General features: G+C 39.8%; 1 protein-coding gene across 2 annotated transcripts in view; it reads left to right on the top strand.

Annotated features, from left to right (window-relative positions):
• Window positions 1–420: 420 nt before the first annotated feature.
• HSPA12A (heat shock protein family A (Hsp70) member 12A) overlaps window positions 421–27,071 on the top strand; it is a 52,968-nt gene continuing 26,317 nt past the window's right edge. The window contains exons 1-7 of one of the 2 annotated variants that reach the window (XM_050335439.1): window positions 444–581; window positions 11,822–11,975; window positions 13,807–13,892; window positions 15,874–16,001; window positions 22,262–22,448; window positions 23,355–23,459; window positions 25,110–25,226. In XM_050335439.1, coding sequence (XP_050191396.1) covers window positions 11,960–11,975; window positions 13,807–13,892; window positions 15,874–16,001; window positions 22,262–22,448; window positions 23,355–23,459; window positions 25,110–25,226 — 639 coding nt within the window. In that variant the 5' untranslated portion in view covers window positions 444–581; window positions 11,822–11,959. Of the gene's footprint in view, window positions 582–11,821; window positions 11,976–13,806; window positions 13,893–15,873; window positions 16,002–22,261; window positions 22,449–23,354; window positions 23,460–25,109; window positions 25,227–27,071 lie in introns of both variants that reach the window. The other variant, XM_050335429.1, reaches the window with a different exon arrangement.

The following is a 27,071-nucleotide window of genomic DNA, read 5'->3' as shown; positions in this document are numbered from 1 at the left end:
ATGACACTGCAGAACCACATGGAAGAGTTCACTCCAAAGAAAAATGAAAAGAATCCCGTGTTGTAAAAGTCACCCCATAATCCATGACGTCGGGGGACCTGTTAATGATGTCTGACTGTTCAGGTTACCTGTACCTACACACTCCTAACAACCCCACGACGAGCTGTCGGTGTAACCTTCGCAGGCATCCTCACGGCTCCGTCTCCCGCAGGATTCCAGCACCCTTTCCTGGCGCCGAGGGACGAGGGAGGGGCGAGGGAGAGGGGTCTCTTTCCATATCTGTCACCGTGGAGGGGTTTCTGCTTCAGCAGCCGTGAAATCCGCAGCTGTGGCCGGGCAGTCCCTCGGAGCCGCCCCCCGCCGGTCGCTTGTGCGGCTGCGGGCAGGGAGGGGCGGTGCAGCCCCGCAGCCGGCGCGGGAAGCCCGTCAGCGCCGAGCCGGGCGCGCAGCCCTCCCTGGCTCCGCACCGCCCGCAGGAAGGCGCAGCGGGGTGGGGACGGGAGGAAGGAGCGGAGCCTCCCCCGGGCTGGGCAGCGCAGCTCCGGCCCGTGCCATGTCGGAGACGGAGAGCGGAGCTGCAGGTAAGGGGGGAGCGGCGGCGCTGCCCGGCCCCGCTCCGCCGGCCCCGCCGCAATGCAGGAGCGCCGCAGCCCGGCGCGGCCCCGGCGGACCGGGGGAAGCGATCTGGAGCCGGAGGGAGCCCCGTGCGGGGGCGGGGAGACAGCGGACAATGTCCCGGCCCCGCCGGCCGGGCTGTGCCGCGCAGGCAGGGCAGGGCCGCCGGCCCTCGCTCCCCGGCCCGGGGGTGCCCCGCGGGCAGCGCCGGCTGTGGCAGCGGGGCGGGATGGGATGGGATGGGATGGATGGGATGGGAGGCTCCTTGCAGAGCGCACGCCGCGGAACGCCCCCCCCCCCCGCAGCCCCGCGGCTCATCCTCCATCCCGGGCCGTCCCCGGGGAGGCGGTGCAGCAGCGCGGGGGGGTCCAGGTGACAGAACAATGCGGCGGCACCGCCGGGGGGGGCGAGGCGGGCCGGGAGCTCTGCCCGGGGCGCTGCGGCGGGCGCGGCATCCCCGCCGGCTGGGCCTTTGTGGCTTCGTTTACCCCCGCCAGTCCGGGTGCCCCTTTGCCGAGGGAGAAGAGGGAGGGCTTAGAGAGGAGATCAGGGGCTGCTGCTGACATAGAGGCAGCACCCCGCTATAGCGAATAGCCTGGTGCACTGGAAGAGAAAGACCTGGCAGCTGGGTGGGAGAGACAGCGCTTTCTGGGCTGAGCGCCTGAGCATCCCGGCGCATCGTCGGGGACCGGGGAGCTCCCAGCGAGGTGTAGGGGTGGGGGAAGCCCCGAGCGGGGCGTTTTACCACGTTAGCGCGTCTGCACATCTCTGATTTTGCAAACTTTACACTGAGCTGAACCTTGTTTTGCACGAAACAAGGATTTTGTGGGTTTGGTCCGTTTGTGGTTACACTGTGCCTCATAAATATGACACAGCCTTTGCAGTACAGGAGTGGTCTCTCCTTGTGCGGAAAGGGAGGTGGGGGAGGGAAGAGGGTTCCTAGGGTACAAATGACATGGATGAATAACCCTGAGGGAAATGCAGATTCAGCCTGATTTCATTCGAGTTCTCCATCCCTTCTTCCTCACTGTATGCTGCAAAGGTTTGAGGAAACTGTAATGCTAAGCCAAAGGTGCTGGTAGCAATGTATGGGGAAACTTAAAAAGTTGGGTTTGATCAAAATAGTATTTGGGGAACATTTGGAATAACATAGCTTAATTTCAGTGCAAGTGGAGTACAAGAGTAATAAAGTATCCATTGGAAAAAAAGCCAAAAACCAACCAGACTACAATACTTAGAAACTATTTGAGTCTCCAAGATGATCTGCTCTACTGGCTTTTCTCTCTCTCCCTACCCCCACCTAAATGTTCTCTCAGTGCTTCCTAAGTAGAGTCTCTAATATCTGATTTAAAGTAACCTGTGACAATTTTCTAGCATGCAGCTGACAAAGGGAAGAACAGACTGATGGATTCATTTGTCTTTCAAATGACAGGGTATCGTGTGTTTTGTTTTCTGCCAGCTTGCAAGGTTAGTGCAGTGCAATAATGAAATGAAGTAATTTGTGACATAAGGAGAATCTGCACAGAAGGGATTTTGTTAGAAGACTGAAGACCAGTAGTAAAGCAATAATTTGTTATGTCAGAAATCTTTATGTTCTTTCCATGAACTGGAATGCTGAAGCTGTCAGAGGAAAAAAGGCTTCAGGGATAAAACGTGATTTGGTGCGTGTTTTATTGACAGTATCGATGCTGCAATCACTTACCGCAGCACAGTAGAATGCGTAAAGAAATACCTGTGTGTAACATAGCTGAGTGTTGCGTGCAGTGCCTGCTGATCGTCGTTACAGCTTCAGTTAGCACAGCACTGCGGTATCTGCAGCTTGGTTAGTGTGAGCCTGGGTGAAACTGGTCATGCCCAGGAGCTATTGCATGTAAAGCTTCTAATTATACTGACTTCTGTCATTCTAAAGCCGTTGGCTCATGATTGGGTAATGCTGGTTGAGCCAACAAGTTTTCCTTTATGACACCGTCACCCTGTGAGCTTTCAGTCTGAATGTTTAGTTCATTCCCAAGGGACAGCAGTTGGTGATCAACAGAGCTGCCCTGCTCTGTACCTGCAGAGTCTCCCCAACGCTTCAGTCAGCTGTGGTGAGGCCCCAAGAGGTCTCTTGTGTCCAGAGGCGTCTGTAGCTTATGTATTATGGTGTAAGTGGGCTTCATCCTAGCCCACAGGGCGTGACCAGGCTGTCAGTGAAATGCAGCTGTCACAGGTGCTGGAAGAGGTTGCTGCAGCCTCGGGTGTCGGCTCAAGTTAAAGCAGCCTCTGGGAGGCCAGTTCTGTGCAGGAAGACCAGGATGCTGCCTCAGCTATAAAAGACCTGATCCCTGCATGTACATGTCAAGATTTAGGATATGTTTTCCTCTCTAACTGTGTCCCTGGTGGTTGGGGTTATATGGGACTTGACTGGTGTCTTATCTTGTGCTCTTTTCTGCCAAATAGTTCTTTATTTCATTAGAGTTGATGTGACCTGCCATGCCAACTTCTCCTACTGTCATTGGAGTGCTGTTGAAATTTTTTTGGCCCCTCCTGGATGTCATATCTGCTGTTGCAAACTCCTTTTTGCTGTCCTCTGCTATGATTTTGCCTATTCTATCTTTAAATGCACAGAGCAACTTTTCCTTTCTTAAAAATGTTCTTTCTATGTTAAAACCATAGAATTAAAGGATCCCATAATGTCAGTTTTCTGTACCTGAATAGGTTCTGCCGTTTGACGATGGGACGGATGGGATTTCACAAGTATTTGACTTCAAAAAGCACAACATTTATGGTTTTAGAAACTTCTTCCTGTGGCTATGCCTCTAGACATTGTGAAGAAGCAAATGGGCTTTTTTGGATATTTAAAAAACCTGTGCTGACTCTTAGTAAATGATAAGGGAAGATGAAAGGAATGAAAAACAATGCACGCAAACAATGCTACTTTCTGTTAGAAGAATGAGAACAGTCATGACCTTAATTTGGTTGAAGCAACGTGACCTTTTGGGGGAGTTTGCATCTATTCCTTTTTTTATTTTCTCTAAGTAAAGTAAATTTTGGTAATTTCCATATGCAGCTTTAGCGAAATCTTCAGAATATTCTGTCTATCCATAAATTACTTCAGTTCTTACTTATTCATCTTCTGTATGGCACTTGACCCTTTCCTGTTAAAAAGCCTTGGGTAGTGGAAAACAGAAATGGGTGAAACTCCAGGTTGCATCAGTATTGTACATGCCTTTTCAACTGTATGGTGAATGAGAGAATTACCAGGAGGACTTGGAATCTGTTCCAGGAACAAGCTCTGAAGTCCATCGGTCATGATTGTAAATGGTACACTTGCTTCACAGATGTTTTACTGAAGAGTGTGCAGCTGTTTGGTGCTGTAAGGTCACAGGTGTTGGTGTTGAGCTGAGGGAATGCTGCTGCCAAGTACAAACCTCAGTGATCTGAAATGCCTGTGACATATCTGCAGGCTTCATCTTCACTGTGACAAGTGTCGTGGCTCCTGGGTCATTAAATTGAAACTGCCTTTTCTCAGTGACCAGGCAAATTTTTGATCTTAAAAGAACATTCCATAGCTCTCATTACTCAAAAATATCTCAGCTCTGGCTCATATGCTGTACTTTTAAGAGTCACAGTGATATGCATTTAAAAATAAACAAATGCAAGTTTTAACTATTGCCATAACTGCTGTTAAAACAGTGACTTTGCAGTGTTTTAAAATTAGTACAGCAGTGGTTAGCTGTGTAAGTAATCAGTATTAAAACAGGAAATTCCTTCAAAGGCTGTCTCAGGGGGATTTGAGAAAGGTTTTCATGTAAATGAAAAGGAAAATGCAGTCAGTTCTAATAAGTAAGCAAATAAATAAATGAAAACACTCTGAATATGAAGGCCAACATTCAGCCTATAAGGCCTTTGTTCTTCACTAAGGACTTGACAAAATGCCCTTACTCAGGACTGCATTGGGGTGTGTCAAGGACATCAGAGAGTGGCTTAGTGAGCTGTGTTGGTGTGCCCTGCCATCAGCACCTTGCGGTCTGCTCCTGGGCCACAGTCACTGGGTACTTGCTGGCCCAAAGCAGGGCCTCTGTCAGGATTGATTTGCAGGTCTCTGGGTGGATCAGTTCTAAAGGCATCTGAATTTGCAAGAACAGGAGACCTGGAGAAGGTTTTTCTTTTAGCTGTTTCTTCTGTCAGTAGTTCTGAGTCAGTCCCTGAGTCAATAATCTCAGACTGTACTCTGCAGATGCAGTTTCTGAGGAACATTGAGAGGGATTTCTAGTAATTGTTATCAGTTGGAGTCCAGAAGAGTGTGTATTATGTGAATGTAGTTCCATAATAGCCATTGCATGTCATCTGAGGAGGTAATCCACTTCCTATCTATGAAGAAAATCTGTTTCTGTTGTGGGAACCCGCCCAACTGGCATTAGTTTCCTTGGGGAAGAGAGCAGAGATAAATTATTCTCCCTGTGCTACTTTCTTATCCCATAAGGATATCTGGAAATGCTGCTTCAATTTGTTTGTTTCTGGATATGTTTCATGTTCTAAGTGTAGTTCAGGACCAGTGTCTAGGATTGAAGCAGTTTCTCTCCAAGGGTTTTGCAGTCCTAAGCACTCTGTGTCCCCCTGTCCTGACACAACCTTTCCTTGCGAGGTTCCATGTGTTTGTATCCACACTTTCTCTTTTTCCTGTTCCCTGTGAGGTTGCAAGAGGGAATATTCGGGTGTCTCTTTCCTCATTACAAGGTTTGGGATGTTTATCTTTGTCAAGAGACTATAGAAACACTAAAATAACTGTCATTTAGTACATCCTTGTTTCTTCCTTCTCGTTGTTTGGGAAAGGTGACCATTTGGTCTTGTGGATTTCATCATTGTTTGAGGACTCTCAATGCTTTCTTCACATTTAAAGATCAAAGTAATTGAGGTTAGACTAGGCTGACTAGACCCATTCCCTGGTGCCAAACAGATACAACAAATTTAACATCTTTTTCTCAAGTTTCCATGGATACCTGAGTAGAGCACACGCTGTAATCAGAACGGCAGGGCATGCCATTTACAAAAGCTTTCAGTATTGTCGTTATGGAAGTGCTGCACTCAAAAATCAACCTTTTGTAGTAGCTTTCTTGCTGAATCAACTATGGCCCTGTTATGGTTTTAGCCGCAGGAACTCCTTTGAAGGTTGTGCCATTGGCTTGTCACCATGACAGTGTCACTTTGCAATTGGTTTTCTGGCTGGTCAGTGCTGGTCTCTGTGTGATCTGTGTGCACAGTCGTGGCAGCTCAGAGCGGTAGAAGTGGCACTTCAGTATAAACCTGATGGGTGCTAGTATAAAAAGCTCTGGAAATGGATTTTGGTTGGTGACTGCATGACTTTATGACCTACTCTACAAATAGTAATCATGTATTTTCTTCTTCGCTCATATTTTCCATGAAGCTTTCTTCTAAGCCTGGTAGCTGATGTGTTCTCAAGACTACCAAATAAAAAGAATAAATAAATGCAAACTTACTTTTGATACAGCAATGAGATGTCACTCAAGCTAAATCAGCAGACTATGGTTTCACAGATGACTTTGCTAATGACTTGTCAAATGTGATACAGTTTTTTTCAGTTTAACCACAACTAAAATTCTTTTATTTTCCCATGTTTGAAAAAACTGGGTTCAATAGCCTTGAAGAATATGAAGGGATTTATATATAGCATCACTCATGCTGACTACTGTAAGTAATGGCTATTCTAGTCGCCTGTTCTTTTAACCCTGCCCACCACTATTTTTTTTTTCTTTTCTGTGAATTGGTGAGAGAGGTTTGTTTTTTCTTGTCAGGACTCTACAAATGTATGAATCATTATTTAGCATTCCTGAAGATTGTTAAAATGAAAACAGACATTTTCAAGTATTTTTTCCAATTTATGTTTTAAGAAAAAGGTATCACTGCATTCTTCCAGCTTGATGCAATGCAAGATACTTTGTCAATCTCGGAATGCTTGAAAACTAAATAAACTTTTTGCCTTCTAAGTAAACAAATGCCCCCAAAAGTGTAATTTTTCCTTTGTGCTCTGGAAATGCTGAACAGTGATTCGTGTTCAGTCTTTGAATAATATTTCCTTGAATATCTTGATCTAGAAGGTAAATCCAGGATTATGTTCTTTTTGGGATACATTTGCATCTTGAGATGCTTCTTAAGTAGAGATTTGCAGTAAACCAGGGTTTGATAACTCTGGAATATTTTGATCATGCATTTTAAAAAGAGAAAACAATGAATTAGCCCACTCTCATGTGGGAAATCATGTTTTGTCAAAGGGAGTGATTAATATCACTAGAGTTCTGTTTTATGAGTATGGTCCTGGGAATTAGAGCATAATCTTATTAGTGCCATTCCTGATAACCTTGCAGTGAACCAAGAGGAGGAGGCAGATGATGACAGACATCATGATGAAGGAGAAGCAGCAGGAAACTTTTTCTAGGAAGTATACAGAATTCTATACATCTGTGTTTTGCTTTCTGTTCCTTATGTGTTTCTGGAAGCAACAATGGAGGAGATGAGAGATACAGGAAAGCAGTGCTTGCACTGAGAGAAATAGTACAAGGAAGACTGAAGAAAGCAAGTTCAGAGAAGAGCTTGGTGGAGGAACAGCAGATTAGTGTGTATTAAAGGTATCTGTGGAATATTTAGGAAGATCCTGGAGAATTCTCTTCTACCGCTCTGATTGCCAAATCTGTTATTAACCTACCTTTATCACAATGTGTAGCCTGCTCTTTGTAACTTGTGAACCAGGATCAGTTTTGTCTCTCCTGGTAGTAGTAGAGGGGTGTGGAAGAGCTGGAGTCAAGAAAGAGAGGGATCACCACAAGGCAGCACTGGTGAGTTCCCCAAAGCCCAGGAGCTGGGGTGTGGGCAGGTTTTGAGGAAGCTGGAATCTCATTAGGACTGGGAAGGAAAAGGGAGCTGGCTGATCACAAAAGCTGGAAAGCTCTCAGGTCATTCAAGGTGGAACTGGATTTAAGACTTTACATTGTAGATGGTGAAAGGGTTTAAGGCAGCTGAAGGGCAGACTTAGCTATTGGTAAGGACCTGTCTGAGGCACTACATACCCAGCATGCACAGGAGTGTGATCACTGGTTTAGTCCAGCTTAACAAACACTAGTGAGGTCAAATCAAATGTTAGGTAAAATAGTTCAGCCTACACCCTGTCAAAAAAAAGGGGAAGGAACATAACCCATGTGACATTTTCAGAAAGTTATTGTGAGTTCTTATGTGTTTCTTTCATCTTAATTTAAGTTCACAGAAAATAGGTAGTGTCTTTTGCTTTCCCTTTGCCAGTGAGGTGCAGGAAAATGAATATAGTCCACAGAGTGATTGTTAAAAAACAACTTGTTTTTTAATTCTCTTAACAATAATGGTAAATACTTGACTTAAAAAGCTTGATAGCATAGTGAAAAAGTAATTTCTCTAGTCAAACCGTAATCATGTTGGGAGACAGTATAAAAGCATAAATGGAAAAGGTCAAAGTTGTAATGAAAAACATGTCTTATTCTTAGAATTTTATCCAAAGAATCGGGAGAATATATTTTTTTTTTACTTAGGAAATTACTGTACTCTAATTGGTATCAGTGTAATGAATACCAGCTCTTTAGGGGACCAGATATTATGAAAGGGTATCAGGAAACTTGGATTTGTATCAGAGATTAGCTATGGCCGTATTCATGGAATAGAAGTGTATCACAGTCTTCCAGCAAACCAGCTGGATGCCTATTGGCATTTTAAAACAAAGGACTCTGATTCCATTGATGGCAATAACAGTGGTGCCATTGGATTCAGTAGAAACAGAAGGTTCTTACTTCTGATATGAAATACGGGATCTTTTTATTATGCGTAAGAATGTTTTAAGTGTTTTTATTTTTTTTTTTATTTGCTTCTCTCCATCTCTTTTTTTTGTTGTTCTTTTAAGTATTTTCAAAGGCCATCTCTGTGTTTATAGTAAAATGCTCTAGGTTGTCATGTTACGTTTGGAAGCTCTGACATTTTGTGCTTAATGCAAAGCAAAATCTCAGCAATAGGAAAAGCTGAATAAGGTTTTCTTCATCAGTGCAGCAGTTGCCAGCTAGTAGCAATATGGTAAACCCTTCTTTTCCTCTTGGTGCAAACATCATTAGAAAGCTTTGCTTGTGTCAAAATTATTTGGATGCTCAAAGAGATGTACAATCTTTTGAATGAAAAACAATGGTATCGTTCCATTCTTTTATTGCCTGCTGACTTCTCTATAACCATAGGTTGAGCAGTCATTTTTCTGAAAACAGGTTGAAACTGTTGTCTTGAAACTGATTATCTGGGACTGTAGTGGTCTGTGTTTTTGTGGGTTGGTTTGTTTGTTTGTTTGTTTTTGTTTGTTTTGGGGGTTTTTGTTTGGGTTTTTGTTGTTTGGTTTTTGTTTGGTTTTGGTGGGTTTTTTGTTTGTTTTTTTAGTGTTTACTAAAACTCATTTATCCAGTCCTGAATAGGAATGTGTGGCAGGGGCTTCCAAATATTCAGACTGGTAGTTTTCCAGCTGCCACTAACTGATCTTTCTAGTTAAGAAATGAGCTTGGTCCTGCTCTCTGGATCTATTAGAAAATCAGATTCAGCTAAACATGCAATCAGTGAACTATTCACATTGCATCAACTAAGTTTTTATAAATGTTCTGGGCTTTGCTTCTGCTCTGCATTCTGTGACACTTAAAGGTTAATCCTTTATTGCATTTTGTTCAAATCTACAATGTAGCTGATCATTTACTGAAGAACAGAAAAAGCTAAACTGATTAACCTATTACAGGAAACCACAGAAAGTAAACTCTTGCATGGGTTTAGATGAAAAGAAGGAATAATTTAAATTAAATCTACCAAACCAGCAATTGGAGCTAATGTGATAATGGATATGATTGATTATTAATACAGTATTTGCTGATCTCATAATTTCAACAATTCTGTAATTGTTTAGGAGTTTGCAAATCAGATAGGACCCTCTGAATGTTAAAAAAAAGTCTGAAATGGGAATCTTCTCTGTTTTCCCTTCTGCTTCTGTTCACCTTGAAAATTCACAAGGTGTTATTTGGCAATTGCTTAGGTTAGGACTAGTGTCAGAAATTGTAGAGATGTGCTCAAAGTTATTCTGTAGATGTTTAGTGAAATTACCCAAGCTCCTGATATAGACAGTCAATATTCATATCATAAGTAAATGTAAGAATTTTTATTCAAGAAGTTTGCATTGTATTTAGAAAAGATTATTTTCAATACCGGTGTAAGCGTTCTAAGAGTTACTTTAATTTGAATTCAAGATCAGATTCCTCCATTTAATTTGGTGTGCAAATTGGCAAGGATTAAATGTTTATTTAATGCATATTGTTTAGCTATATGTTCCTTTCATAACATGCAGTTTGACACAGACAGAGATCCTTAGTAAACGTGTGAGATAAAGCTGGAACTTGAGCTGTGTGAAACATCACTTGATTATGTTTTTTCATCACAGAAGCCTTAATAAGTTATTCTGCATTTAAGAACTGTTCCAAATACCATGATACTATCCAGGACAGGCTAGGCATCCTTTTTCTGTTTCATGATTGCAAATCGGGTTCCTTGCAACCCTTTTCCCATTCGCTGGCTTGGAACAGATGATTTTGTTTCCTTCAGACAACCAATCACAGTGCTTTCGAGATAAGAGATTCTTAAATATCCTGGAATATCCATACATTTACTGCTCTTCAGAACACAGCTGTAAAACCTGGTGGCACATGCACTTTTTTTTTCCCCAAGGAAACACTAACTCAACAAAATATGAAAGCTCCCGCATGGGCAAATATATTTTAGCACCTTGCAGTTTAGATAGTGTAGAGAGTATGATGTTACAAATTTCCTAATTTCACTTACTTCTAACAACTGTTTCACTGCGTGGTGAGAAGAAGTCTTGACATTGAATTCAGGGCAATGGGCTTGCAAGCCATTTTCTCTTTGTGCCAACCACTCTGATAAAACACATCTTAACTTTCCAGTATTCCGAACTACACTTATTCATTTATTATCTCTCTGAGAATGTCAGAGCAGAGTGAGAATATCACAATTATGGCTTCCCCAGTTATTGCACATGATTAGTTAGTCATGAAATCAGTTTGGACATCTGCTTTTGCCCACATGATAACAACTCTGTAAAGCCACTCTAACAGTACCTTTGGGTTAAAATTGTACTGTGCTACTTCAGATATTGGAACATTGCCTTCCATGATTTTCCTTGCTTGATCCATCTCTAGGCTGGTGGCACGTAGGATGCATTGTAGGATTATTTTATTTAGGATGGTTTTTGCAGGAGCAGCACTGAACACAGTGCAGAATGGTTATGGGTTTGGAAGGGTTTTTCTCCTCTCTTCTGAAAATACTGGTAAATCACCAAGAGCTTAACCTTCCAGCAGAGTTGAATAGTCGATGAAAATTAGAAAAAAGTTAGCCCTTCCACAATTCCAGCCTTTTATGTGTACATTTTCAAGAGCATTTTGAAACTGAAATGGACAATATATTTCAAAGATTTTTGATGAAAGTATCCAGGTCCATTTTCTGTTTTAAACATTATTTTTTGTGGATCTCTAAACCAGACCTCTTATCTCTGATTAACATTTTTGGACGTGTTAACAAATATTTTTCCACTTAGGAATACAGTGAGTGTCCTTGTATACTTTTTACAGCTCTAGATCATCACAAGTTAAGTAAATAAATTCTTGATAGAACACCACCTAAATTCGCAGTTTCATTGGATGGATATGAATATTGCTCTGGTTATTTAATCACTGCTCTGTGAAATACAAAAAATTGTGTATACTGTCACATAGGATTTTCAGAGTTACCTGTAAAGCTATAAATATCTTCTCAAGGTACACCCAGGCTGATAACTGAAGACAGGATGGAAAATACATCATGGAATGGTTTGGGTTGGAAAGGATCATAAAGATCATCTAGTTATAGCCCCTCTGCCATGGGCAGGGAATCCTTCCACTATCCCAGATTGCTCCAAACCCTGTCCAACCTGGCCCTGTACTCTTCCAGGGATGGCGCAGCCACAACTTCTCTGGGCAGCCTGTGCCAGTGTGTCTTCACCTTAGGAAAGAATTTCTTCCTAATGTCTGGTGGAAATCCCTCTTTCAGAATAAAACCTTTGTTCTTTGTCCTATCACTACATGCCCTTATAAAATGTCTCTCTCTGACTTTTTTGTAGGCCCCCTTTAGGTACTGGAAGGTGCTCTAAGGTCTCCCTAGAGCCCTCTCTCTCAACCTGTCTCCATAGCAGAGGTGCTCCAGCCCTCTGAGGATCTTTGTGGCCTCCTCTGGACCTGCTCCAGCACAACCCTGAAACATGAGTGCGGAAACAGGTAACCAAAAGAATTAGTGACAGGGAGAAACACTGCAAGCACACAGATAGTGATTTGATGTCTGCATTTCTGGTCTTCAAAGTCAGCATCCTTATCAGGGGAAAAGTGCCAACTTCCAAAGATGCTGAGTCAGTACTGTGATGTCCTGGTCTGCTCGGGAAGTACTGGTTCAGGTCCAGTATTCCACTGGAATGACAGCAAGATGCAAAGAATATATATTGTGACCTATTCCTTTATTTTTTTTCTGTGCTGAAATACTGTTCTTCAATTCTAAAGAAAATGATATGTTGATGGTACAATAATTAATATTTTGAGAACAGGAAGAAATGGCACAAAGGAGGCTCATAACAGCATCTGTTCTGAAGATATCTTAATGAACCAAGCAGACACATTTGGCTTGTCACATTTGGCCTGTGACTTTTTGTACTTCACTGCAAGAGGAGTAACAATATACATTCCTAGAGAATTGTGTAGGAAATACAAATATTCTGCTTCGGGAAATGCTTCTGAAAACCAGGCTGAACATGCATGTTATAACTTAAAGAAATAAATGGTATTATAAGAGCGACATTAGGATTTTGAGGAACATTTTTTTTTCCCCCTGTGGGCAGATTATCCTGTAGTTGCCCACTGCAGGGTTTTTGAATTTTCCCTGGGAAACATCACATATTTGATCACCAGGAACAACAGGATTCTTCACTAAATGATTCTAAGGTCTTTGGGAGTAGCGTCTGTGTCATCTTGGAATAAAGCTCTGACTTGCCAGTCACGTTTAGGAATTACATGCTATGCATAAGTGTGTGATATATCTAAATAGGTAATAAAAATACATTGAAATGTATTATTTAATATTTATTATGATTATTAATCTTCTGAGACCTATTACATCATTCTGCTTTACATCTCATTACCTTGTATTCCACAGAAGAGAATTCAGTAAACTCAAGGCTTATATTTGGGGACAGAGGGGTATGAGCATGGACAGAGTGTGTGGTACCATTTCTACCATTTTGATAAACTGTTGCCTTCTTCATAAAAGAACATATATATAAATCCATCTAACACCTCCGTACTTAATTGTTTTAATAAGCTGTTTCCTTTTCTATCATCAATGGTGTAAATACAAGCAATGCATTACGATATTTGTCACTCATTTGGTCTGTTCCTTTAAATGAAGTTTTAGTGTTGTATGCTGGGTAGAAATATTTCTTTGATGACTTGTTAATAATACTTTCCTTTTTCCCATCTGGATTCTGTCCTGCAGTACTATTAACAGCTGCAAGATGTTTCAGTGCAGAGAGTGTATTGAAGAATAAAAACAGAGACAGTATTGGGAAAGTTTCAGAATAAAGGCTCGGGGTGGACTTTTGCAACTTAATTGCAACTTACTCTTCCTGCTTTGTCCAATTGCTGTCAACTGCTCTTTTTCTCTTAAAAGGAGTCTATCTTTTTTGATCTCACAACTTGTGTTTAGTTTCTGCATTCATGCATTTACATCTTGGGCCATTAATGTGAGTATGTAGTGTTTGAGATGCTTGTATCAACTATGATTTGTGAATTTATTTAGGAAGAATTTTTAAATTGTATATGACAATGTAAGAGGGAAAAGAATGGAAGTTAGTCATGAAGGTCAGACAAATATTTTAAAACTGAAACACTAGCTGTGTCTTAGCATGTTGTAAGGGCAAAATATGTATTTTGCCATATGGATGGCAACTGTGGAATTTGCTTTCTTTTTTAGCAGATTTGTTACAATTGGACAACAGTATAGCTGTTTGGAAAGCATATCCTACTCATTCTGCTTACTGACACAGTGTTTGTTTCCTTTCAGATGCAGTTTCCACATCTGCTTACTCATCACCAGCCAAAAGCTTGGGAGACCCTGGAATAACTCCACTGTCTCCTTCACATATTGTGGTAAGAAGTGCACTCTTAACATATACTGTGTGTTGACGTTACTTTCTCTTGCCTGTTTAGTGGGACATAATTTCTTCAGAAAACTGTCACTTTCTCACATAGTGATCCCCTTTATGCTATCCATAGGATTAAGTGAAATTTTGGTCGCACTAGGGTTGGTGACAGAGCTCCCATTCATTTAATTTCATTGTGGTCCTGGTGTTGATGTTTTGTACTTGCTGCATGCTTTTGTATCAAACACAGGGGCTTCTTGATCCTCAGGGTTCCCAAGTTCTGCCCCTATCTTTATCACTGATTTATATAGGCAGACCCTGAAAACTCTCATTTAGAAAAAAGCAGAAGGATATATATGATACTCAACAGTGAAGTCCAAATTCCTAGAGAAAAGAATCTTATCCTATAGATATATACATCTAGAGAGAGAAGCTCAAAATAGAACTGGTTTCATTTCTTAAGGAAAACAGCAACTTCTGTAAGCATTTAGAAGCAAGCAAATGTCCCCTAAAGGTTGTGTGTTTTAATCTCTGGCACATTGTGCTGATTTTGTTGATGAAATCCTGTTAAGTCTCATGTGTTTTTAAGATCATCTGTATGATTTGTAACACAGGAAATGCACAGTCAGACTTCTGCCTTAGCTTTCTGAATCAAGTTCAGAGTTGTGCATGAACCATCTTGAGGATTTCCAGTGTTCTCATAATTTTTTGCTTTTATTCTCTTATTTCTCTATATATTCTAGAACTTGCCATTTTACTTCTGTCATCCTGATTAATTTACATCCTATTTCAGTTACATTTGCTCCTTAAACTCTTTGAGGAAGACATATAAAGAGCATACTGTCCTAGTTGAAAAGCTTTATCAGGAGAATCCAAACAAATCTTTCACGATTTGAGACTGAAACTTATTACTCTTGTTTCTCCCTTTTAAATAACAGGCCTATGGGATATCTTGGCAAAAGTAGGGGCACAGTAGAAATGTGCTGAAAGTAGTAGGCATGAAACTAATGGAGATATGTGGGGAATACGGTGGAACACTGCTCACAGAGTGAGAACGTTTGGCAGTTCCTCTGTAAAAGATAACGACAGTGGCTTCAGTTCTCTTGCCTTGCTAAGTTGTTCATGCTTTAACCCCCATCAGCATGTGGAGAGTAGTTCTTTGATGTTTTTTACTTACTCCTCCTTTATACAGGGTTTAAGTTAGGCAACACCCTCCTGTGGAACAGTACAACTTCTTGTTTATTTACACCATGCTTTATATTAAATCATTATGATTTGAGCCATAATCCTTCCAGCTCTTCTAGTTAGCATTGCTACATTGCCCTTGAGTGTGCTTTTCAGGGATTGCAGGATTACAGGTAAAAGGCAGGAAGGAGGCTTCATTCAAATTCACCATAAGCAGCCAAACAGCTTTCCATGTTGTAGCACAGGCAGGGGGAAAGAATGCATGTAGTGCTTACAAAGTAAGTGTTATGTAAATTCTTCATAAATAAATAATTTTCATGGGATGCAAAGCTTATTGCTGAATTTTGGGTTGTTGTGTCTCTGTTATTTTTAAATAGTAATAGTACCTCATGTTCAAGGTTATCACATAGTTAACTCCTAAAACCACCAAATAAGTCCCAAGTACATCACATGGATGGAAATAAACATATTCTTCAGTTGATCAATTTAAGAAAAAAACCCCAAAAAACAAAAGGACCCCAAAACCACAAGTTTTACAATATAGGATAAGAAGTATTTAAAAAATTAGTATGAAGGAAACTCTTGATCAGAAGGTTATATGTAAAAGGCTCTAGCAAATATGTTGAGTCATTGAATTTCCACTTCCATTGGAATGTGCAGCTTTTTGGTGTCAGCTTTGGTCACAAATGCAACTGTAGGGAAGCTTTTATTTTATATGCATGTCACAGAGAGCAAGAATACTGACGAGTCACAGTAATTCTGATCAGTTACTCAGTGTCTGTTTTGCTTCTGCTGTTTAACAGAAGGACTCTGATGCAGATGATGCTGTAGAACAGTTATTTCTTGTTGTTGTGGCTATTGATTTTGGCACAACATCCAGTGGCTACGCCTACAGCTTCACCAAGGAACCAGAATGTATTCATGTAATGAGGTAAGGGCTGCAATGCAGCATTTAGTTTTGGATTGTGATAACATGGGGTGTCTGCAGTAGCCATAGGTATTTTCTGCAGGAACCTGAAGTGTCTAGATCTGTCTAGAGATAGTGTGAATATTTCTCATGATTATAACTTTTTGTTGCATCTTAATGTATTCTATTTTGCTTTAGTAGTCAGTGGAACCATATCCTCTCTTATTTTGCTGAGTTTACAAGATGACACAAGTGAGAGGAGGGATCAGTGAGTATACAGAATTTTTCAGGGAGCAGAGTTAATTATTAGGTCAGGATACCCTTATCTTGAGATACTGAGAGAAACTACACTTTTACTAAGGGTCATGGCATTTCCCAGGAGTTGCCTATCCCCTGGAATCATGCTTGTGTACAACACTAAGTTACTTTCACCCAGAAACTGGTAGTTTGTTTGACTGGAGCTTTGTAGCGCTAAATTTGAATCCAGTCTGTGGTAATGAACTAGTGATACTGGGAAATAAGCAATCAAAAGGCATGAATGTGAAAATGAAGGTTTAATGTGAAACCTGTTCTGCTTTATATGTATGTAAGGGACAGACTTCAGATGCTTTAAAGTAGGGGGGAGTTGTTTGGTTTTTTTTTTTTAATTAAATTAACGCAATATAAATCAATACGATTGCAAATACAAAATCTATTACAGAAGCTATCTGGAAGGTGTGCCCTGCAAACCATTGTTACACTATTTTATAGTCTTTTTATTAAAAACCTATACAATTCTTATTGAAGTATATTTAAAATTACTGTGTTGTAATAAGACCAAGACAACTTCAGACATCAAGTATGTATGAAAAGCTCAGTCATAGAAACAATGCTGCTGTTACAGCAGTAGTTAATGTTCTGTAATACTGAGAACAAAAGGTCAGAAAGACTAATTTGCAGCAGTCCAGTGTGATATACTGCAATTTTTTTAAGCAAAGATACTGGCTGAATGCAGCTCCCTTAATCTCAGCAGACAGTATTGATTGTGCAGTCAACCTGCACAGTTGGTTTGTGTATGGTTGCAAAATGTTTCTAGTGCAACTGAGGGATTTGAAATACTGTCTAAGGGGAGGTAAATTTCTCAATGGTATTATGCCATCCAGCTGCAAACCACTTGCAGTAGGGACAGCTAATGCTTTCGAGGGCTTTTATGCGTTTCAACCCTCTGGTGTTCCCCGACCAGCACAGGAAGATGGCACGAGGCTGGAAGTCAAAGAACAGGCCGTGTGTTACTGTCTCAGAAAGGTTACAGGGTTGTCAAGCTGAAACCCAAGTTTATCGGTTCTTATTCTCTTTCAACAGCAGTAATTAATTAAAGTTCTCAAAGAAGTTGGATGCAATGAGGGAAGACATCTCCGAAGCTGTACCTGAGCAAGCCTAAAGTGTATATTCTGTGTTGTTTCTATAGTCCCTGTGGAGCTTTTACTATGTGAAATCACTGCCATTTCTGGGGAAGTCCTTTAAGTGCTTTGGACTGAAAATTTTACCTTAGGACCTGATTTTAACGTTGAGTTCACATTACAGACTAGATTCTTCTTCCAGGGTACAGGCATCCTGCGATCGATGGTTGGGATGTTGAAATCTAGGTGCTTTGTGCTCAGCTGAGAATATATTCCTAATCTTAATTGACTTTACTACTTATGGTTCAAAACATGGTATTTTCTTCCTAACACAATAATGGTAGCATGATTGTGATTTCAGAACTGTGTAGTTATTGTACGAGATACTGATATTGAAAGAAATTAAATAAACTACTTCATGATTTTCAACCAGAAGAGAGGAATATTTGGCAGGGGGGTGAATGTATTAGTATTTCCAATAGGTATTTCAAACAACGGAAAATATTTTAATACCAAGAATTATTTCAGTTTTTTTTTAATAAATAAATATGGCTGGCAGGGAGGAATTTTGGGGAAGATATAACTGACTTACCAAATAATGTATGTAATGTTTTTATATATATTTATATATAAATACTCATGAAATAATGAAATTCAATTAAAATAATGGTTTATTTATCAAAATAAGTCTTCAGTAGTTCAGAAGGTATTAAGAGGTTCAAACTCTGTATATAATGAGGCTTACATGTAGGATAATTTATAAATATTTCAGGAGAGTAAATGTAACTTCCCACCCACACTCGAGAATGTTTATGTTAAAATAAAGCATACCACTGATGCATGGTCCTCTGTGCTTCCTAACGTTTTTTCCACCTTTCCCTCCTTAGTGTTGATCCTTTCCAGATACTTAGATTTCTGACTGCCTTTTAACAAAGCTGCTTTTCTGTAAATGTCTCAGGGAAGGATAAGATGGGTTTATTTAGAAGGTTCTACTTTGGAAAAGAGTGAACATAAGGGGCTTTAGCAGTAAGTTTGAGTGTAGTGTCAGCAGCACCATGATTCTAGTCCTGTAATTAGTAGGCAATTAAAGTCATGTTTTTGTGTATGTTTATTTGCTGTGATGTCCAGTACTAAAACAAAAATGAGTTTATAAGTGTTGACCTGACAAAGTTCTTTAAGCATATACTTACCTTTAAATGTATGAGTAGCCTCACTCATGTCAGCATGTGTTTGGAGTTGGGTGTGTTTTTTGATGAACAATGAATGTCTTCACTTGGCTTGCAAACCATTGGTTACTGTTTTATCAGTGTTAGGTACAACTTCACACGTGACAACTCTTGTAATTTCCCCCCAGCTTCTCTTAAAGGTAGTTGTGGTTAACTTCAGATTCTTGTTGCAGATTAGGAGTATGTGTTATGCGCTGTACCTTGACATTGTGAGTAAATGCAATGAACAACCTGGCCAGGAATTCATCACTTCAGTAGACAGGGCAGTGCCAAGGCCATAATGAAAGTTTGCTGCTGTAGAAGGAGTTATTAATGTCTCATTTGGAGGGAATACACGAGCTAGTACACAGTTTTGAAAAACTCCTAGTGATTTATATGCCATTATATGAAGTTACAAATGTTTTGGCTACTGGTTAAATATCAACAAACTGAATGTGAATATTTCACAAATGGAGAAAAATAAATGGAAAAATGCGTGTGGTTGTGAAACAAATTGCAGCCTTTCTTTGGAAGGAGGGAGATAGTCGTCTCTTTTCAGTGTAACTTCCACCTTCAGGTTTTATCTTTTCTTTCTCTTCCCTGGCTTGTAGTTATCGGGAGACACACACTTGCCTTTCTTCTGCATAAACATTCCTAGTGGCATTTATCTGCATTTTGATGATTGCAGTCTTTCATTTCCTTGACTGTTTTGCTGCAGCTCTGGATCAAATTCTCATCACTCTGCACAGATCACTCTTTGGTCTGTCTTTTAGCCAGACTGAAGTGTAAGGAAGGACATTTCTCTAACCTTAGTATAACCTGGTGGCCCTTTCCTCACTAACTTTCTTCATCTCTATTTTCACTTCTAATACACAGTTAAGATGTTGTGTGGATATAAACAGGTCTGTGCTGTTTGTATCACTGTTGGCGTAATCCATCTATATCAGCCTAGAAACGCATATGTCTGCATTTGGGCAAAAATCTACCTTGATTCTGTCTGAATAGCTTTTTTAACTCTGATTCTGCTCTGAGAAAATATCCCCCATATGCATTTAGAGCAATTCTGGCTTGTATAGGTTTATGCTTTTAATAGGTGTTTTATTTTTGTTTTTCTTAAGAGCGTTATTATTATTATTTTACCTGTTTTGGTGCCAAGAAAGAAAACTGCAAATGAAGGTGTTGCAGTCCGAGCTCTACTGACTAGAAGCCCCCACTAACTGGAGTGAGGCCAGAGCTCCACCTGAGAAGATTGCTGCAGCCAGGGCTTGCCATTTATGTACCTTTGCTGCTGCTTCTCTCTAGAAGAGTGTCGCATGGCAATATTTTTAAGTCTCTGATTACAAATGGTTGTCATATTTCGCTTTCTCTTTCCTTATTGCCCTTTCTGTGACTGAACAATAATACAGACTAAGCAATTATCATGTCTAGTTTTCATCAGAAGCTCATCAGGAAGTGAGCATCCAATTCTCTGGGCGGCTTTGAAAATTTCAGCCTGTAACATTGAACATAAATTTATCTTCATTTAAACCGCACCTTAAGCTTACTTATTCCGGAAAGAGAAGATGTGCCTGGCTGTAATGAAAAACAAAGAAGTATTGTTGTTAACCACAGCCTATTTATGGCATTTCCCACCAGTGACTCAGAATGAATCATTAATGAATCCAAGAGAAAATGATATCAGTCTGTCTCCTCTCTGCTTGCAGCGGGTGTGTGGGATTTAACAATCTGGTGAAATAGCAGTGTTTTCTGTTCATAGGTTGTGAGATCCCAGCTTCTTCACGTTGGAACCACATGTTTGCTGTAACACCTACTCAAAGATTTTGGAGTTGACCAAGTGCATTTCTAGCAGCAGGTTAGAGAGAAATGACCTGGAGCAAAGCCCTTGCCAGCTGCTCATAGCTCGGGGGCTGAGTAGTGGAACTAGGGAGGTTTAGGAAAGTTTTTTCAAGTTGATGAAGATGGAAATCATTCCACTCCTCATCATACTGTTTCTGCTTTCAGAGCAGTGGAATTGTGCTCTACACTGAATAAAGTTCAGACATGTTATTCTCTGCTGTCGCTGCTGCTTGTGCAAAAAGGGGCAGATTTTGCTCTGTTGGATCCAGCTGAATGGTCTGAAGGGTTCCCAGCACTTTACAAGATCCTGGTCCTTGTTACTTTGCCAAGTGTCAACCCCTTGGATTGCAGTTTTCCATGTCAGTTTTCTGCCTTGGTCTGGGGGTCAGTTTATTTTCAATGGATTCAACTGTTTTTGAGAGTGAAATGGAAATCATTTTTCTGCATAATCTGCCTATGTCACATAAACAACTACCATAGAGCAAGGCAGCCCTTTTGTGCTTCAGAATAAGGACTTTGGAAGGAGTATATTCTGAAAGTGCTTTTTGCTATCTTTAGAAAAAAGCAATCGACGTGTAGTTTAATAATGAATGCAGTTGCCTGTGTGATCTTAACTTGGCTCCTGTTTGAGCTGTGTTATGATTATGTCTGAGAGCATAAACAGATTTTCTACTGATGCCTTTTTAAGAAAATCTTTTCTGGTAAATGTTTGTTTCTCATACTGAACGTACTTGTATGTGGTGGGGGAGGAACAGTCATGTGAGTTTCTTGTTCTTCCATTCTGCCTTGGGTTGTTTTGTGATGGGAAGTGAGGAGAAGACAGGAATGCTTACAGCTGTCTCTGAGACGACTTTCTTACTGTCTGACCTTATTGTCCTGCCAAGCCCCCCTGCAATTCCTGCTGCTGCTGCTCCCATATTTGAGGTTCTTTTTTATTTTCTTATCTATTCTGTGAAACAAGCTTTGGGTTACATTTGCCTTACTACTTTTATGTCTCTTGGGTATCCTCAAAGATACCTTCACAAACTTGATAAGAGAGGGTAGAAAGGTAAGAGGATAGATTCACGAGTAGTGACAGAAATATTTTGGTACCTTTAAGATACTTGGGGGGTATGCTTAATTTTTGACAGATTAAAACTTTTACAGCGTTTGGGGCATTTAAAACACAAAATTCATCAACTTCAGGTGAGTAGAGAGTGCAATGCAGAGAGGTCAACATCTGCAGGCGTGTCTTCAGAGTTTCAGGTGTACAGGAAATGAGGCACATGGTCAGATGGTATTTGAACTGGCTCACCTTGTTTCAGAGAGTATTCTGTGACAGAAACAGAGATTTGATCAACTTCTCCATAGTGGTGTGCAGATGGCTTGAGCAGGTCCCTAATTCTGAATGGGAAAAATATGCCATACAAGTAAGCATTCATGGAACCTGATAAGAAATTGGATAGCCCAAATTTGCGTTTTTATTGGTTGTGTTCCTGGATAGTTGCCTTTTCTTTTCTGTACAATTTTTATTACATTTGTATGCTTAATTAGAAAATTTTAGTACAAAACTGTTTCCTTTTTAATTGTGTATGTCTTCAGGGAATCTGTATTCTTTTCTGAGTACGATTATGTCCTTAAGAATTAAACAGCTAACCACAAAATGTATTGAATTACTTGAAATGAAGATTGCAGTCCTTTTTTCTTAGGTGGAAATAAATCCATTTGGTTTTGGTATTGCAGGGTTTGAAATTAGTATCTTTGGAGGGAAAAGCAGTCTCTGAAATTTGCCACCACATTGTTTTTCTTGTGCTGCACTTGTTTCTTTTCTGCTACTCCAAACTTGAGCATCACTTACTGAAGCTGTTTCTCATTTTTTGATTAGACGATGGGAAGGTGGAGATCCAGGTGTATCCAACCAGAAGACACCAACCACTATCCTCCTAACTCCAGAAAGAAAGTTTCATAGTTTTGGCTATGCAGCAAGAGATTTCTACCATGACTTGGATCCCACTGAATCGAAGCACTGGTTGTATTTTGAAAAGTTTAAGATGAAACTACATACCACTGGTGTAAGTAATAACCAAGTAGCATTTGCTACTCACATTATTTTCCTCTGAACAATACAAGATCCTCAGATCTAGTCAAGAATTGTCAACTCAGATTGTCAACTAGATGTGAAGCAGCTCCATTTCTAAGTTTAGAGAGTAAACTGAGCAAATGGAACTCTTAGTTGAACATGATTCATTTTGCTTCTCACTGCATTTGGCAACTGTATTTTGCCAGCCTTCTTTCTAAATCTTAGAAGTTCAGTATCTGCTTTGCTTAGATCTGCATGACCTAATTTTTCTGGGTGAAATTCATAGCTGTCTGGGGAGTCTGCATGAGTTGGTTTGTTCTGTAAATCTAGTCAGCAGAAATGGAATGTAAGAGCCATACTGAGTTCTAGCGCAGAAGAGCAAATTCACCCAGAATTTGTTGCCAGAACTGCAAGTGCAAATCATACTGTTAATTTGACGTTATTCCTATTGATTATATTTTTGTCTTTAATCCATTCTAGAGTTTTGGGAATCAGCCAGTACTTTCTCTGGTGAGGTGTTTTCTCGTTTCATGTGATGGTGGGAAGCCAAAAATCTGTGCTTTTAGCTCTTAACTTGGCTTAAATTTCTTGCATATGCAGCTTTGTTGCAATTAATTACAGATACACTTATTGCAATTATTTAATATTTAATACACATTTCTCTCTCTGCCTGCAGTTATCTGTAGACATGGTAAGTGTTTAAAAACAATGTCTAAAATAAGCAGCAATATGTCATGCTCCAGGAAATTCAAGTGATGAGTTAAGTCCTCTTCAGAACAATTTTTTCACTTTTTCCTAACCAGGTGGATAATGAGGATTCGCTTTCTTCAAACGATGGGAATAAATTTCATGTTTACCTTTTTCTTCTAGTAACTTCCTGTTATTTTCTTTCATGTAGAATCTTACCATGGAGACAGACCTGACAGCTTCAAATGGCAAAAAAGTCAAAGCACTTGAGATATTTGCTTATGCTCTGCAATTCTTTAAGGAACAGGCGTTAAAGGTGGGGTAATACTTCCTTATCAAGATCTTCTGTATTTAGAACTGGTATAAATATGAGCTTAACACTTTTAACCTTGCCAAATTTTGACCTCAGTAGTATTTGATGTAAACAAAGCAAGGCAGGTGTAAAAACCCTGGGCAAGCTATGGACTCGAGAAGCTCACAGAAGTCTGAAGTATTATTTTCAATTTTCCATTTGTAATGTTGCAATACTTGTTTCTTTTAATGTTCTACTTGGATCACAAGATTGTTTATTGTGTTTTCTGGTGAAACACGTGGCCCCCAGTAAACTGGTTTTGAGATTTAAAACCTCAGGTAAACAGTCAATTGTGAATTAAGTAAACATTGGCTTCAAACGTGCCACTATAATATCAATGTAAGCATAGCAGTTCCTGGGTCAAGTCAGAATATTCATCCCAGCAAACGTTGTTTATAATAGCCTTGTTGCTAAAAGCTAACCTACCTTTTTGAATGGGTTTAATTTATTTTCTCTGAGGTCTCAGTCTCTTCTTTATGGCTGCAGAGAAACAATCCTACCACTACAATTCAAATGCCTCATCGTTTCAAAGACTTTTTAAAGTATTTTGTAGTTGATTGTGGAGTCACAATGACTCTGAAGCTGTGCACAGAGTGGGGAAATTCTTAGCAAATGTATATGTGGTGGGGTACAATCCCATATATTTACTGTGCTGCCTGTTCAAGGCTACATCCTTTCCTGATGTTAGTAACTAAATCCCTGGCATTTGTGAATAAATCCTGCAACTAATTAGACAAGCAGTGTAAGTGAGCTGTTACTTTGGACTATAATCTGTCCGTTTCTGGTGCTGTGTGCAGTATAAAGGTACTACTTTTCCAACATAGCTTAACTAACACAACACCTCAGCACATACAGAAACATTCTTTTATATTCTAAAGGCCTGTTGTTCACCTTTCTGAACCTTTCTATGTTTGGATGGAGATTTAGATAGGACATATGGTAATAACATTTTACTTGGAACCTTTCCCAAAACATGTCAGTATATCATCTAATTTTCAAATGCAGTACAGACTTCCCTCTTTTTAAGGGAAAAAAAAAAAGGACAGTAAAAGTACTAAAATAGTCTTGAATGTTTGCTTAAAGCAAAATTTTGAAGTAATTTTTTTAAAGGGGGGTTAACTATAACCTCCCCTTCGTAACTGCGTTGTAAAACTTTGATTTAAAGGTAAGTGGTGTATAAAGAAGTAATTGAAAAATCCAGTTTGTAAAACATAATGATCATCAGTGATACTTGGAATATTTTTTCTGTCTATTAATCAAGATGTAAGTGTGAATTCTTCAAGCTAACAGCAAATACCACACTGCAACTAGGAATGTATATAAATGTTCTGTAATACTCTGTACATTGCTGCTTTTGCAAAAACCACATTTTCTACTTCATGTTAGCAGTAAACTTTTCTATAGACCTCCTTGAGAAAGCTTCAACCCTAATCACACTTTTTGGCACAGTAAAGCATTCTTGACAGGTTGGAAGTAATGCTGACTCGTAGCATTGATGGAAAAGGAAGAAAATTGAAAAGAAAGAGTTACTGTTACTGGAACCAGCAGAAAATAGAATTCTCTTATAAAGTAGACCTATCATTTTGCATTCACCTCTATTTTCCTTTTATTTAGGAGCTCAGTGACCAGGGAGGCTCGGACTTTGAAAACACTGAAGTAAGATGGGTTATTACAGTGCCTGCTATTTGGAAACAGCCTGCAAAGCAGTTTATGAGACAAGCTGCCTACAAGGTAATATTACAGGCTGAATGTAGAAATGCCCCTTTAAAGCCCTAGTTGGTAGGCTAAATGATTAACTGTATTTGGGACAATTAGCTCTAGTATAAACTGTATAAATAACAGTTTAGAAACATTGAAAGAGGAGTTAAACTCTATCAAGCAGTAGATTAAGTTATATGTATTCACCTCTTAACTGCCTTTTTCTTTCTATTTACTTTTATATGTTCATGATCCTCACTGTAGGCTGATATTTTAGTCGTCCTGAACAATATATTTGAGCTGAATTCAGTGCACATGGAACAGATGCAGTTTTGAAACCCAAGGGAAAGTTGATTTTAAAATACTGGACGCAGTTTTGTTTTGTTAACTTTCTTTAGGTCATCACAGACTTTTAAAGTAAAAAAGAAAAAAAAAAGAGAGGGAAAGCAAAGAGCCTCCTTGGTGGGACTTTTTTTCCAGTTCCCGTTTTCCCACAGTAGGAATGAAAGGACTCTGAACTGGATAGTCTGGATAGAAAATTACATTCAAATGTTATTTTCATCAGTAAGGGGTTTATCTGCATTTAACTCTTTTTCCCCCAACCATCCCCCTGATATATCCACTTTCCATGTGCATGTCCTTTATTTCAGTTTTGGTTTGTGCCTTTAAGACACGAGATGTGCATTTTCATCAGCATATTCATTTTCAGTTTGGGGTTTTGTTTTGTTTTGGGGGTTTTGTTTTTGTTTGTTTCTTTTTGTTTGGGGTTTTGTTTTGGGGGTTTTTTGTTTGTTTTTTTTGTTTTGGTTTGGTTTTTGCTTTGGTTTTTTTCAATTCTTGGTCAGAGACTTGCATAACGCATTGGCAGCATCTGTGTGATGCACAGTTTGTAAAATATCTATCAGTTCATGAGTAATTTGCAGAGTGGTCCTGGGATGCACCTAGATTTTTCTAACTCTATTTCTATTTCTAATGTTGAGCAACGTTTTTCTTAACAGTCTGTATTGTGGGATTGCTAATGCTAGTACCAGAAGCAAAACACTCTTAAAGTTCTGATGGAAGGACACGGTTGTAGGTAAATCTGAAACACTAGAGACCCATTCATTATTCTGTATATTGTTGTCTGCCTGCTGTCTGTGTGCATGTGTGCTCGTGAAGTGGCAGCTGTGTAAGGAGCAGGGCAGGGTAATGTAGATCTCTTGGCATTTCTCATTTGTGGCACAATGGAATGTTGTTAATTAGTGTCTGTGTCTGTGGTTGTGTCTGTGATTGTGTACTATTATGGGCAAGCTTGATAAATAGCAAGGACTACCAAGGCTTTGAACTCGGGGTGTGTGATCAGCTGCAGGAGAATAAGAGTTTAGGGAAATAATTGATGTTAACTTGACACACGGTTGATTGTTTTTCAAGTAGCGGGATGAAGAAACAAACGCAGAAAACTGAGAATTCTGCATTGCCATTCAGTCTTTCAGATTCCTCTTGGTGGATCCAACACATTCCTCAAACCAGTATGTACAGATGGATCAGAAGTTGCAGCTCTTGTTGCTAGCTATTGGAAGATGCAAGCGTCTTGAAAATGAGCATTTTTGTTGTAAGAGTGATTGACACATCATGTAGAGAAAAGTGTGAAAAGTCAGTGGTAGAAACCCTCTTACTGGAAACACACTGCAGTACAACCAATAGTCTAAGCTGAGAGTTAACTAGTGGGAAATGTTAATGAGCTGTGAAAATCTGCCGAGTAATCTGGGTCAAGTGAGGTAGCTCTAAGAGAGCAAAAGCACTAAGGGCTTCAGTCACTGATTCACAACGTAAAGCCCAGCCTTTCTGGAATGGTTAAGTACTTGTCTAGGCAAAGCTTGTGGAATTAATCAAGTAGGA

Source organism: Myiozetetes cayanensis, unplaced genomic scaffold (assembly GCF_022539395.1).
Source record: "Myiozetetes cayanensis isolate MyiCay16 unplaced genomic scaffold, myiCay2020 scf10, whole genome shotgun sequence".
NCBI lineage: Eukaryota > Metazoa > Chordata > Aves > Passeriformes > Tyrannidae > Myiozetetes > Myiozetetes cayanensis.
The sequence above is the reverse complement of the archived record's forward strand: the minus strand, read 5'-3'. Positions and strand labels throughout refer to the sequence as shown.